At 33.9% G+C, this 14569-nt stretch overlaps 3 protein-coding genes and 1 long non-coding RNA gene across 4 annotated transcripts; 2 read left to right on the top strand and 2 right to left on the bottom strand.

Annotated features, from left to right (window-relative positions):
• Nucleotides 1–42: 42 nt before the first annotated feature.
• Nucleotides 43–399, top strand: LOC106323463 (auxin-responsive protein SAUR32-like). Its single transcript, XM_013761582.1, has one exon. It carries the CDS (start codon nt 43–45, stop codon nt 397–399), a length of 357 nt encoding a protein of 118 aa, XP_013617036.1.
• A 1881-nt stretch (nt 400–2280) lies between these two features.
• Nucleotides 2281–2936, bottom strand: LOC106326688. Its single transcript, XR_001267303.1, has 4 exons — nt 2879–2936; nt 2719–2781; nt 2558–2610; nt 2281–2468 (listed from the first exon to the last, which is right to left on the bottom strand). It is a non-coding gene; the product is annotated as an uncharacterized LOC106326688 (long non-coding RNA).
• A 2912-nt stretch (nt 2937–5848) lies between these two features.
• LOC106326163 (putative FBD-associated F-box protein At5g53635) lies at nt 5849–7577 on the bottom strand. The gene is made up of 3 exons (XM_013764182.1): nt 6607–7577; nt 6307–6447; nt 5849–6200 (listed from the first exon to the last, which is right to left on the bottom strand). The coding sequence occupies exons 1-3, from the start codon at nt 7558–7560 to the stop codon at nt 5919–5921; spliced, it is 1377 nt and encodes a 458-aa protein (XP_013619636.1). The 5' UTR covers nt 7561–7577; the 3' UTR covers nt 5849–5918.
• A 2802-nt stretch (nt 7578–10379) lies between these two features.
• LOC106325756 lies at nt 10380–11102 on the top strand. Its single transcript, XM_013763806.1, has 2 exons — nt 10380–10569; nt 10817–11102. The coding sequence occupies exons 1-2, from the start codon at nt 10447–10449 to the stop codon at nt 10913–10915; spliced, it is 222 nt and encodes a 73-aa protein (XP_013619260.1). The 5' UTR covers nt 10380–10446; the 3' UTR covers nt 10916–11102.
• Nucleotides 11103–14569: the final 3467 nt, after the last annotated feature.

Here is a 14569-nt window from a genome sequence, read left to right as displayed (position 1 = left end):
TCTATCTCTTTGATGGGTTTTGAAGAACACGTGCATAAACAGATGGTGTTCAAGTTTCACTTTCCTCATCTCCACATACTCCATCATCATAACCATCATCATGTTCCTAAAGGCTGTGTTGCGATCATGGTGGGCCACGAGGGAGATGAAGAAGGTCTACACAGATTCATTGTTCCGTTGATGTTCTTGAACCATCCTCTGTTCTTGAGGCTCTTGAAAGAAGCTGAAGAAGAGTACGGTTTCAAACACGCTGGTCCGATTTCGATTCCTTGCCGTGTCGATAAGTTTAAGCATGTTCAGGAGATTATCGATGAGGAGATTCATCGCCGTCATAGTCACGGTAACGGACACAACAACCATAGCCACCACCACCACAACAACCATCTGCGATGTTTCTGAAGATCTCTGTGTTTGGCATTGGTTTGGTTTGGTTTGACATGTAATTGATTGGTTTGGTTTGGTTTGACTTCTCTTTTGAGATTGGTTTAGTTTGCTTAGTGATGATGATGAAAAATACAGAGTGCAATTGAATGTGAATGCTTCTCTCATCTTTTACTAATGTAATCGTGAGGAATAAGGAATTTCAATGTGTGATTGCCTGATTGGAATAACGTTCCATTTGTATTTATTATTGGGAATATTTTTTAATTATGTAATTGATTCTAACGCGTTTGGCCATGGACCATGTTGCTTTTGTTGTTCTTTTTCTTATAGAAATTGCTTTGTTCGTTAGGATTACATCCACCACGCCAAGTGTCCCGAATATATTCTACTTTTTTATTATTTCGAAAGTGATAAATTCAACAAAATCCTAGAATTAGAAAAAAAAAAAAAAAAAGCATTGTATGGTAACTTTGATTGGGATCGTCATAAATTATATTTACATTTAATTTAGTCAACTAATTAGTGCGCTTACCACGGCTAATCATTGTGATACTTACATAATTGCGTATCTATATTGATTTTGCATTTATTGGCCCCAAAATAATAACTGACGAAAATCAAAATATAATAAATAGCAGACATTATTTTGGAAACATCAGTTAAAATGAAACAATTTTTTCTCTCTTAAAACATCATTTAAAGTAATACATAGGGACTAATTTTAAACAATCAAAAGCTAGTTTAACAGCCGAAGATTTTATACATACACTTATATATTATTTATTGCTATTTGCGTTTAACTTTCGAAGTCAAACATTTAATACACTCTTCATTTTCACGATTAGACATATAAACTGGACTGAACATCCAAAGATAGACTACAACCGAGAAATTCAAATATTTAAACTCTGATACCATGTAATAAGCAATCTCAAAACTTATAAACCATGGAGTTTGTGGGATTGGGCATCCAAAGATTTACTACAATCTGAGAAACTAATTTTTTTGACTCTAACTGCAGGTACATCAGGGTTTCATCGGAGTTTCACAGTATCTTGTTGTATTCGTCCAAAGCCATGGACCAGCTTAGAACAGGTGCTCGTGATACATTTGCATTGTATCTTTTTTCCTTTTTGATAACTTTCTTTAAGAAAATATGGTCTTGAATTGCTAAAAATATATAGATTAGGACGCTTTCAAATTTACACAAATATAACTACAATATAAATTTTTTTTTTTTTTTTTATCTCAGTACAAGGCTCACAAAATACTTGGATTGGGTCGGTCATGGATGGGAGGACGCAAAATGGTTATTCTTCGGGGCTGGGTTTTTATACATTGTTTGCAGAAAAATGTTCATCTATAATCCCGAGATGAGACAAAGCATAACCCTACCCGCCCTCAAATCCAACATTTTTTTTTGTTCAAGAAGACTACCTTGTTTTGATCAAGAACAAGATCATGTCTCAAAAAGTAAATGCAAAAGTTTCATGCCCGTTTACTGAGGAGATACCAACCAAATGCGGTCACATCTTCTGGAAGGGATGTATAAAGATGGCAATATCTCGCCAAAACAAATGTCCTACTCAGGGTCCTACTTGTAGGAAAAAAGTGACTGCAAAAGAGCTGATTCGAGTATTCCTTCCATCCATCATATGATTGATACATCAACATTACCAGCCACCTTGTAAGGCTTACTAATGATAGTTCTTTTCATTTACAATTATACAAATGACTAGATAAGATTTAGTAAACATGACAATGGTGTAGAAAAATGTTCATCAAATTCGCGTTGGAACATTGAAGGGACTTCGAGGAATTGGCGTTTTAGTTTGAATATTTCATTTTATTGGAATAAAAAAACTTCATTGTTCAAGAAGGTCCTATCATTGGTAATGTCAAATTCCGAAGTAACGCTTGGTTTACTTGTTGTTGTCTTATGTAATTTAGGTCTCTGCAAACCTCAGTTGATGCCTCTCTCTATATATTACAGATGAAATGTATATATGAATGTATATATACCTTGATGGCGACCGAGGCATGGTGGTGGTACTAGTAGTGACATCGTGAGGTGATGACATTTTCTGTAATTAAGAATCAAATCCATGAATAACAACAAAAGCCTTTAAGATGCCATATAAATTTTCTCAGTACTAAAGTAAATAAACTTTACCAAAGGAGCATCAAGACAGGCATGGTGGAAGTAGTAGTAAGTGATGACATTTTCTGTAATTAAGAATCAAATCAATGAATAACAATAATTTAAGAATCAAAATCAATAAATAACAAAAGCCTTAGATGACATATAAATTTCTCAATACTAAAGTAAATAACCTTCACCAAAGGAGCATCCAGACAGGGCATGGTGGAATTGGTAGTAGCAAGTGATGACTTTTTCTGTAATTGAGAATCAAAATCAAAAGCCGAAATTTTCTCAATCGCGTTTTACAGAGATATACTATATGAAAATATATTAAAAGTATATAATAATAACCTTCCTCCAACTTCTGTTAAATCGGGCTTGTCGGGCGCAGCGCTCCATATCACGCAGCTTCTTATACTTTTCAGGCCGAGTAGTACTGGGACGACGTCGACTCCATATATATTCCTCTCGTTAAACATCGCTCTGCCTCCTCCCAAAAACTTTTCACGGTGTTGCAATGTTGAAACCTTAGCTGCGTGTGTATATACAAGTGATTTGGGCCTAAAGCAATGTTTATAATCTTCAACTCCTGTTTTTTTTAATGAACTTTAAATTGAAATTGGCTAATATTTTAATATTTCATTTATATCCCGATCTCAATCGGCGTCGAGATATCATTGCCGGCTAGTTCTGTGCTCTACTCCGGAACCTTTGTGTCGTCTCTAAGCTCAGTTGTTTCAACCATGGAGACGACCATTGAAGCTTCAACGACAAGAGTTGATGCAAACATACCACCTAGCTCTTGCAACGTAGTTGACTGATGAAAAACAAGCTACGACTCCAGATCCTAGTTGGCCTTGCCTCAATAATCTCTCGCGATCGGTGAGGCTATCGTAAATGGTCCCAAGACCAAGAAAGGACAAATGTTGTTTCCTGAGAAAGCAAAGCCTTAAATACCGGTAAAAACAATTCCGCCTCCAGCGCTTAAGGAAGATGGTAGTCTTCGTTTCTCATGGGCTGCACGCATGAACCAGTTTTCTAGAAACCTTTTCCGTGCTACTGAACCAACTTATCGTCTGGACGATACACCTCAAGTGACACAATTCCCGCAAAGGTACTTAGATTAGGACCGGAGAACAAGGAAGAATATGTTGTTGGACAGTTTCATATGTGTTCAAATCCGCATGGAGGTCTTATCCATGCAGTTTTGAATAGGTTATGGAGTCGGAAATGTAAGATTTCCTACCGAAAGTTGGAAAATTCGTCATATTTATTCCATTTTCCCATAAAAATACTCGTAAAGGGGTTATTCAAAGAAGCGTGTGGCATGTTGATGATTGTTTACTCTTTGTGGCTCTTTGGAATCCTGCCGGTGTCGGTAATTCTAAAGAATATTCCTGATTCTTGCTTCTTGCTTCTTTAGATTAGGAATCAGCCACATAGTATCGGGTTTGGAAGAGCTTATGCTTACACACAAGCCCCGTTTAGATCCAACAAACGTGAGAGAAGCAAAAATACTAGTTCAGGTGGAGTTGGATAAACCATTTTCGAAGTTCATTGCACTTGATGACAAGAAAATTAGTATTTATTTGGTAGAAGTTGAATACTCTTAGATTCCTAGTGCATGTGAAAGGTACGGTGCACTTGGTCACAAGGAGAAAAGGTGCTTATTACCACCTCAGCCGTACAAGATTCTGCTCCTATTACAAAAGAGCCTCATGTCACAAATGAGAGATCCCAATGGTGGACATTATTAAGCTGCTGCAAAATTCTTCCACATCTCGTGTAGAATCTACACTGTAGATCATCCAGAGCCAACTTCCAAAAAGCCATTGGTCACTCTTCCTTCTAAGGATGCATTTACTAGTCCGGTTACACATTTGCATGAAGTATACTTGGACCCTTGCTCACATTGATAACATTTTAACTTTGTTAGAAATGTGACACGCTTTTGGTCAGAGTCTCAGAGATGAGATTATAAATCAAAGAGAGACTGGTGGACATATTATAGAACCCCCCCCCCATCCCACCCCACCCCACCCCTAAGGATGCATAACTAGTCCGGTTACACATTCGCATGAGGTACACTTGGACCCTTGCTCACAGATTAATAACATTTTACCTTTGTTAGAAGATGTGACACGCTTTTGGTCAGAGTCTCAGAGATGAGATTATAAATCAAAGAGAGACTGGTGGATATATTATACTAGACCCCCCTGCCCCTCTCCACTTTTGTTAAAGTGACGATTTTACCTCTGAAGCAGATAAGTAGATAATTATGTTTACAGGGGAAACGGGGGGTACTTTAGTAAAGTTAAGAGACTATAATTTTACTGCTCTGTTCTTGATCTTAATGCTTTCGCATTTACGTGAAACAGAGTAAGGAACTTGCTTCTACTTCTTCTTCTTCTTCAGTCTTGATGTTTGATATCTTTTTTTTCTGTGTTTTTTGGCCTCAGCATAACTGCTTAAAGGCAATCATGCACAACATGAATCATCATTATTCTATTTATATTTTCTAATGAGAGTTTATACATAACTGTGAAGAAGGAAGTAGTAACCAGGCCATGTTTAGTGTCTTCCTAGAGATCCTGAAATCTATTTATCAAAGGCCTTACATTACCCAACTCGTATAAGCAAAACTACTCTGTTTCATATATGTAATTGTTGTCTTAACGTGTTTAAAAAAAAAACAGAATCGAAATCATTACCTCATTTCTTGAGTTTTGGTATCTTAGGAGCAGAACTGCTAGCTTTCTTTGCTGGTTGCTGCTTCTCTTTAGATGGTCTTCATCTTTTTTTTCCTACAACCTACAAAGTATTCCACGTATACAACCTACAAAGTATTCCTCTCTATGTAATCAAGCAATCTCAAAACCAGAATAAATTAGAACTCATGCGTCTAGTGAAATAGAAATTACAAATACAAAAGAAAAGAACTCATAAAGCTTTGTCATACAAAAGAAATTTGTTTGGCAAATGTTCTTTAGGTGTCTTATTGATGGTTGAATAACCATGTAGCATGTTTCAAAAAAATTAAAAAATAACCATGTAGCTAAAATGGTTTTATCAACTAAGTTTGATATTTATATATATTTAGATGAAAGTATGAAAGTCCCTTTTTGAGTTAGAGTTTGTTCGACAATTTTCCCTTTTATATTTTAGCAGATATCCGGTTAATCTAGTCCAAGTTTTTCAATTTGATATTTCAGATCAATGCAAAAAGAATGGACCTTGGGATATCCAGAAACCCGTACGAGCAAAAACCGTTGCCATAAAACTGATACGCACATCCATAAAACCGTTTCATTTTCATCCATGTTTTTTCAAATAAAAGCCTTGCAACCTTTTAACATGTCAGAGACAAACCTCACGATACTCTCACTACAAATCAGAGGATGACGACTTTACATTTGGTAGAGACTCTTGGTATTTTGAGTAGTTTCTTCAACATATAGTCTCTTCTTGAATTATAAGAAGCCAAACGTAGAATGAGTTTCTCGAGGACAGCCGAATTCTTTAACAAGTACTTTACCAGCTTCAATTCAACATCATACTGGACTGGTGCTATCAACTCAACAAACTCAAGAGACGATAGCAAACACTCAGGCACAGATGAGAAACTCACTTGATCAATGTCCTCACTAAAACCACCTTTTCTGTCATCGCATACCTAGAGAGAAAAAAAAAGAGAGGGTTATAACTTAAGAAAATATGCGCAAGTTTTATAAAGATTTTTACTCCAAAAAAAAATAACATAGGGTTTAGCAAACCATCACCAAGGCGAGGTACTTCAAGTTTGGGAAGCTCTCAAGAAAGGCTGGTAACCATTTAAAATCGCGTGGATAAAGAGTGATATCCAGGTAGGACATGTTACTAAACTGAGGAAACGGTTCGAGTTTCGAGTAGTGACACATAATCTGGAACCAAAATGAAAAAAAAAAGAACGTGGGTGAGAAGATTTTATGATAGAAAATGCACATGTCCTATACCAACATTTAACATATGTGTATCAGTGTATGTGTTTCAAAAAAAAAGTGCATCAGTGTATATCAGTACCAAAAAAAAAATGTGTATACCTTTAAGGTGCCTCTACATATTTTCATACTCCTAGCCATCGAGATCCCATGAAGAAACTTGTGGATGTTACTTATCTTCGATGAAACGATTACTTCATAAATATCGTCGAAAAACTCATCATCAAATTCTTCCAAACAGATGATACCGAGGAGAGACATTTGTAAGACGGCGTTGGACTCCAATTTGTGTATTATGACACTTTTTGATATGTTATCGTTGATGCTCAAAAAGCATAGACGAGGAGCATCAATAACAACTCCTGCTGAATCAAACAGGAAAGGAGAAACTCGTTCGAAAGTGAGCCTCTTCAATGACCGAGAGTGCACCCGAAATACTTTTTCATCGTCACTAGCCACGACAATCTTTAAACATTCCAGCACGGGGGAGCATAAGACAAGCGTCTCAAAAGTTGCCTCATTAGGAAACTCGATATATTCTAAATGCATAGTCTTCAGGCTAGGTAAGGAAACAAACTCAGCATCAGACAAGGTCACCTGAAAGAGCTTTAAGCATACCAGTGTCTCACAGTTATAAACTCTCTGCGGCATCTTGTTAAATCTACGGTCTGCGTAAGAGTAAGAACCAACATGTAGATGTTGGATCTTACGCTTAACCGCAGCATCAAACCATGACGTGAGAAAATAACCATCACTAACGTCTTTTTTATGAATCGTTAACTTGACTTCCTGTATGCATGAAACCCTAGTGGAATCGAAGAATCTGTCGCCGAAACTCGTAAAGTTTTTGAGATCTAAAAACTCCCTGGATTTTAACTCCAAACAAGGAAGCGAAAGCCAAAGATGTCTCCATCTAGTAGACAAAACACTAGTCTTAACAGCTTCCTTTGTGGAGAGAAGAGAAAGTATCTGGCATGTCAAATCATTAGGTAATTGGCTTATCGCATCTTTTGTCAACGTGGGACAAGCCTGACTCGCTTTCAGTTTACGAACCATGTTTTGTCGATCTAAACAAAACTATTCTGCATAACAAAATATTGAAAATACAAGTTTCAGAGAGAGTATTAGTTTGACTTAACTAACCTAACGTAATAAAAAAATCTCTAACAAGTGAAGAGAGGTTTTTAAAGCTCCATCGAACCAGATCAAACTTATAACATACATCAAACAAACATTCGGTTGAATACATAATAATAAGGAGCTAGGGTTTTCGATGTTTTCCATGTTTTCTGATGTGGTTATTTAGAACGAAACCAACGGTAAAAGAAGACGGCAAAGAAGAAGAACACGAACTAACCGTGATTTTCCCGAAGGGGTGGATTCTGACTACCACGAACGAATCGACTTCGTCGTCACCCGTAACGCTGTGCGATTGATTGTCTTTTTGCTACTAGAGCTAATCAAAGTAATTGAGGTTGTATTTATAAGATAAATTAATTCCAATGGTAAAATTGTGAAGATATCTCAAAAAGTAAATAAAATGAAAAAGAATGAAAGAGAATATTTTTTGTTTGTAGAATATATCCAACTAGTATACTCTCCCCTGCATAGCACGGGCATTGTCCTATGTACACATATTTTTAAAATATAATATGTAAAACTTACAACAAAAAGAAACGTTATTTCAATAGACTTAGTGATAAACTTAAGAATAAAAATTTACAGTTTAGTTTATATTTTACGACACTTCAGTATAGACCCAAAATATAAAGGTAAAATAAATATGAGTATTAGATATGAATTTTAGGCTCTTGTAAAAAAAAATGTTGACTATATTTTTGTAGAATAACTGATGTTATCTGTTGTAGTTTTTAGTTCTTCTCTATATCTTTCTTCATTTCTGGTTGTATATTTAGTCTACAAAATTAGGTGACATTATATAAGAAAAATAAAAACCAATGTGTATGTTACTCCTTACTAAACTTTCGAGCAACATGACATAAATAATGATTTGAATATTAAAGAGTTTAGACTTATTTTACTATTTAGTCTCACTAACCTGGATTTTAACTTTCATCCGCCAACGTTGTTAAGACGTTTTCGAAGAGTATTGTTGTGCTGCCGTTTGGCCAGAGCCCATGTCAACCCAGACATATAGAACTGTATTCTTGACAGTGTTGATACAATCGCTAGAAGTCATTCATCTGTCTTGTTAGAAATAAAAACTTCATAAAATTCTCATAGAAAGATTAAATGAAGCGATTGCATGTTGAGAAGAATCTATAGCAACATGACTCGTGAGTCAAGTCTTATAAAGAGAAAGGCTAACGGTTCAGAGATTTTGAGATCATGAAGTAGTGGGAGATGTAATATAGATTTTTATTTTGTGTAGTTTTTTAGGAAAAGAAGATAATAAAATTCAGTTATTTGAATAGATAAACGGTTTCTTTAAAAGATCTTTGTATTTGCACTTTTGTATTTACATTTTTTAAATTTACATTTTAAACCAATGCCACATATCAGTGTTTTATTCGTCAGGCGACTTGCGCTTTAGTATATAAGAGATGAGAACTTTTGAGATATTCTCTGAACAAAAATTGAACTATATATGAGTCAACATATAATTGATTGCATCGTTTTATATAAAATAAAAACTAATTATGTTAGAAAAAAAACTTAACTTTTTTTGACAACTAAAAAAACTAATTATGTTTTACAAATGTATTAGAGAAATTCCTTTTGATAGCCTTTTTTAACATTTTGTCACAAAAATATATAGACTTCAATGAAGAAATTGACAAAAATAAATTTTATTAAAATGTAAAAATATATTTTTATCCTAGGATTAACTAATCTATACAAAAAAATTTAAAGCTAAGAAATGAAATTTTGAGGATAGAGTTTTAAATTTTAAAAAATAAAAAATAAAAATTGTTATTTTGGTCATTTTTTAGAATTATTTTTGTGATAAAATTTGAAAAAGAGTTATTTAAGAGAATTGCATAATGTATTAAAATAATATTATTTTGTATTTGAGATATCTATTCGAGTATGTTTAATGCGGGTTCTTAGGGTGTTTAAGAACCGATTTTTATTTTTTGTAACTAAAAGTTAGACATGGATTGTTATATTTCACTAATAAGTTCACCCAGCCAAAGAATCCCATTAAACATTGATCTACGGTTTCTCTAAGATACTACTAATCCGTGCGTGGAAATAGGATATTAACGACATCGTTTTATTTGTTAGTTTTTTGGTTCGATACCGTTTCTCTTAAGCCGGTTGCGGAATGAAGGCTATTTTGAACCCACCAATCCGTTTGGTATAATTTCAGATATTTAAGTGTACTACTTGAAGATTTGTTATGTCTGGATACGATAAACTAAAATCAAATGAGTTTTTATACCATAGAAAATCTTCATAAATGTTTTGGTTTGACCTGGTAAGAGACGGCCATGGAAGTTCATAACCGTCCGTTTTTACATTGTTTTTTTATGAAGCCTACGCCAATGGCTTTAACCAGTCGAAGAGAGTTGTAATACTTGCTTCATCGTACGGACCAAATAGAAGAGATCTCTAACTTGGGCATTGGACTCAGGCCCGGCCCACTCCAAACTGTGTTACACTCTGATGCGTGAAGCGTGATCATAATACACACTGGTAAGTCTGGCGATGAATTGTTTGATCGATCTGTCTCTGCGATGCCTTGTTGGGTATTAGAGCTAACCAAAGTTAGTTAATCCCATATTTGTGGTGGAGGGAGGGATAATTGTGTGGATTTGTAGAAAGATTATAACGTCTCAACGACGCCGTTTTAGTAATACCTGAGGGATCATTACTTCTGCCTATAACGACGTCGTTTCGGGTCTGTGCTGGTCGCTTATTAAAAATTGTAGAATCGGAGAGATTTGAGAAAGGAAGAGGAAGAAGAAGAAGAAGGAGATGGGGTACGTGTTGAGGGTGAGAATGGCATCTTTCTTCGCCGGAGCTGCGACCGCGTCTTTGATCGGCCTATCTGTTCTCTACAAGGATTACAAAGTCGCTCACGAATCGATTTCTCACCAGGTTTGCAATCGAATTCGATTTATGTTTCCTCATTTCTTTCGTAGAAGTTATTCCTCTCTAGATTTTATGTTTCCTCCAGGTTTCATATATATATATATATATATATATATATATATATATTTATTCTTTTTGTTTTAGTAAATCACTCAATTTTGATATTCATATATGAATTAGGAATTAGGATTTCTTGGTTGTATACATGAACATGCTCTCGAGTGTTTCATAATATGATCTCTGTTTCTCACAGGCAAAGGCTTTTCATGACTCTCTGGATACAAAGATCTCTACTCTTGAGAGCTTGAGAAGAAGTGAAGCTCCTCAGCTTCCTCAGACAACAACTGATTAGTATATGTTTCATACTCTCTTTCTTGCTGATGATGTTGTTTATTTGAGTTGCTCTTTTTCGCGTTTATGAATAAACTTGAAAGTTCCTGTATGACTACTGTTATCAAACAATGAAGTTAATGTAGTCAACAATGGATTGAAACTTGCTGTAATACTTTTGCCATTTCAAAAATTTATGTTTCAGTTTATTGTTTTCGATCTTAAGTCGGTGGAATCCTGATCTTTGGTCAAATCAAATTTCATCTAGGCCACCCTTTAAACTTGGATCTACAGATAGTACCGTAGTAGCTTAATAAGCAAGACCATAAGAATACTGATCTGGTATCTCGTGAAAAATCAATTATGGGCCGAACCAAGGAGCCTAGTATCTTGGTGGGTTAAGACCCAATTAACCTGAGCAGAAGTTCCGCAGTCTCACTCACGGTTTGGAGTAGGCTTGCGCATTTTAACCTGCACCTGAAAAATCCGAACCTACCCGAAAATAACTGATCCGAAATCAAACCGAAAATTTACAAGTATTTTTTGGATCCAAATTTCTTTTACCCGAAAGAATTGGAACCGAAAGAAACCGGTCCAAATAGATCCGAACCTGAAAAAAATCGACCCGGATAGACCTGGCCCGATAAGAACTAGTTTGTACCCGACCTAAAAACATGTATATCCAAAACAATGATTATTTGTGTTCTATTTTATATATATTATTTTATGATTTAGTTGAAATATTTTTTGTTAACAATATTTGTTGTTATTTTGTAATATTTTTGATTAATATGAAGATTTAAAATGTAAAGTTTAGAGTTTAAAAATATTTTATTTTAATTATTAATAGTTTAATTTAAGTTATTTTGTTGTGTTCAAAAAAATTAATTTGTAAAATTTTCGATATATATGACAAATATCGACTAAATTTGATGGAGTTTTGGTATGTCATGTCCTTTTCAGATCCTAAATACGCGAATCCGATCTGGACCAGAAATTATTGGTATTTTATAGGTATTTTAATTATAGAGCTGAATCGACCCGGCTCCGAGAGGAACTGGTCCGAATCCGAACTGAAAATTTACAAGTATCTATTGGGTCTAAATATTTTGGATCCAAAAAATCAGACCTGAAAGGAACCGGTCCAAATCCCACCGGAAGATCCGGACACCCATACTTAGTTTGGAGTTTCTGGTTTTGCACCAAACAAAAATTTGAAAAGTCTTGATAAATTAATTAGTCTTTTATTGGATCAAAATAAGTAAATTTAATAGTTAAAAACACTTAAATATTACCAAGACTCTTCGTACCGCAATCACATATCTGAAACCTTGTTACATATATGCATTTATACATAAGGAACAAGATGACTTTCAAAGTATTGTTTGCAAAATGCAAAGCTCCTAAAATGTTTGAACAAAAAAATATTTCCTAAAATGTTTAATTTGTGGTTTGTTTATTTTTTCAACATTTGAGGCTGTAGCTTTATTTAGAAAAATATGTAAATACTAATATGTGTACAACGCAATTGTAAAACCAAGCTGTAGGCTCTGTCTTCCTTGAATTTATTGTTGTTCTTTTTGGCTTTGGTTATGTATCTTTGTTTCCTTAGTCCAAATTAGTTAATGGGGATAAGCGTTTGCTCCAGTCCTTGAATCCGGGTGGTAACTTATCTCGTCTGCTTATGGTTTCGGTAAGGTTGTTCATCTTTTTCGATTCTGTGTAAGGTAACATTCAAAATAATATCAATTTAATAGATGATTAAAAAAACTGAGCTTAAGGCAAATATAACAACAATTATATTTCAATTCAATGCCATTTCTACATTACAAAGATCTTTTGGTTCATTACCAATTCAGTTCAGACCATTTCCAATGGCTTATTCTATTTTTTATTCTAAAATAGAGTAACTCTATAATAGAGTTTGAATTTGCTCCAATGGTACTCTATTTTAGAATAGAAAATAGAGTGATGAACAAAAAAAAAACAAATTACTCTATATTTGAAATAAACCTATTTTCCACTCTATTATAAAGTGAGAAATAGTGTATCATTGGAGCATTTTTCACTCTAAATTCTATTTTAGAGTGAAAAATAGAATGGGGTCAGAGATTTTTTTACAAACTAAAAGTAGTTTCACTCACGTGATTAAAGAAACACAATGAATAAAGAAAATAACGAATAAATCATAATGGAAGGACATGTCGAGGAGCACATGGTGTTTGGCTTAGTGACAAATTCCAAGAAAAGTAGAAATAATGATATGGGAGAGAGAGCAATATGCCTTTGTCTCCTTGGCGGTGGTAAGGTGGCTTCGTTATCACCCGACACCTCCTCTTCATAACTATATACACATCTCGTCATGCAGATATATACGACACTTCAAGATGGATGGTTTTGCTGTTCCATCATTTTCCTGAAATAAAACATTATCGAAAACGTAAATGTTTGATGAGACTTTGGGATCGCACCCATCTATTTGATTCGAATTAAAAAGTCGATCAGTTCATAGTTTTTTTTTTATAACCATAATGTGATTCTACCTGAATGACCAAAAGAAATTGAACCCAGGACAATAAGCTTTTTACCGACCAAAACCACTTGGTTTGTTCATATTGTTTTGATACTAATTAATTGTACTACTATAAATTACAAAATATTGTATAAACCATTTTAAAAACAAAACATTTTTTTTTCTGTTTTACGAAATTTATGTTTATATGTACCATTTTGAATCGCTATACTAACTGTATTCTTTACGTCAAATTTTTTATGTAAACAATTTATCCATTAATCTTACATCATTGGCTTTATCTAAAATTCAAACTCGATTTTTGTGTACAATTATTAATAGTTAAATCATTGAACTAAAGAAAATTCACTATAGGAAAAAGTTAGAGTCACAACTAAGTAGCAATAGCAATTGGTTTGAACGGAATATTTATAATTTTATATAAAATTCAAGCTACATTTTAAATAAATTCAAATGTAGCTTAAAATGAATGACGGATTTTCCAACTGATTTTGCAGATGTTGCAAAAATCAAAATGTAGCAAAAGAAAAATGTTTTATCAGAAATAAAAAATCTAGAATGTTATATCAAAAATAAAATTTTCTACAAAATATACAAAAATAAAATAAAAATGTTTTATAAAAAAGAGTTAAATGGTTGTTTGGAAAGTTTTTAAATAATACAATATTATTATATTACTATTTTTTCAATAATATTATTAATATGTTCTATTTTACAAAGGACCGTTTATATTATTAATAATATTATATTACTATTTTTTCAATAATATTATTAATACAAGGGCTTTTTGCAAGATTGACTCAAAACTCAAAGTCAAACCTAAAACTAACTCATGCTTTTTTTGGATTTTTCTTTTGTTCTATTCACCCCACAAGTTCATGATATTCACGAAAATGCCATCAATTTTTTTTTACTTTTTTTTCCGAAAATGATATTTTTACTCTCTCACCCTCATCATCTTCAAGTAATTACAAGATTGCCATTGTGATCAATACCCCAACCACCATGAACAACCAATTTGAAGCTCTTAATGCACCTAAAATCGATTTACACTTTCTCTTTCTCACTTGTTATGAACTAAAAACAACATCTCTTTCACTTTGCCTCCATATTCATCCAAAAAACTCAAGCTTTTGATTCAAA

Source organism: Brassica oleracea, chromosome C2, assembly GCF_000695525.1.
Source record: "Brassica oleracea var. oleracea cultivar TO1000 chromosome C2, BOL, whole genome shotgun sequence".
Taxonomy (NCBI): Eukaryota; Viridiplantae; Streptophyta; class Magnoliopsida; order Brassicales; family Brassicaceae; genus Brassica; species Brassica oleracea.
This window is presented reverse-complemented; position numbering and strand designations above follow the sequence as displayed.

Bases quoted from the DNA above. Each gene is read 5' to 3' on its own strand.
- LOC106323463 (XM_013761582.1), top strand. From the start codon at position 43: ATGGTGTTCAAGTTTCACTTTCCTCATCTCCACATACTCCATCATCAT.
- LOC106326163 (XM_013764182.1), bottom strand. From the start codon at position 7,560: ATGGTTCGTAAACTGAAAGCGAGTCAGGCTTGTCCCACGTTGACAAAA. The intron at 6,448-6,606 runs GTATACACATTT...TTTTGGTTCCAG, and splicing joins TATGTAGAGGCACCTTAAAG to ATTATGTGTCACTACTCGAA. The intron at 6,201-6,306 runs GTGATGGTTTGC...TTTTCTCTCTAG, and splicing joins ACTTGAAGTACCTCGCCTTG to GTATGCGATGACAGAAAAGG.
- LOC106325756 (XM_013763806.1), top strand. From the start codon at position 10,447: ATGGGGTACGTGTTGAGGGTGAGAATGGCATCTTTCTTCGCCGGAGCT. The intron at 10,570-10,816 runs GTTTGCAATCGA...TGTTTCTCACAG, and splicing joins ACGAATCGATTTCTCACCAG to GCAAAGGCTTTTCATGACTC.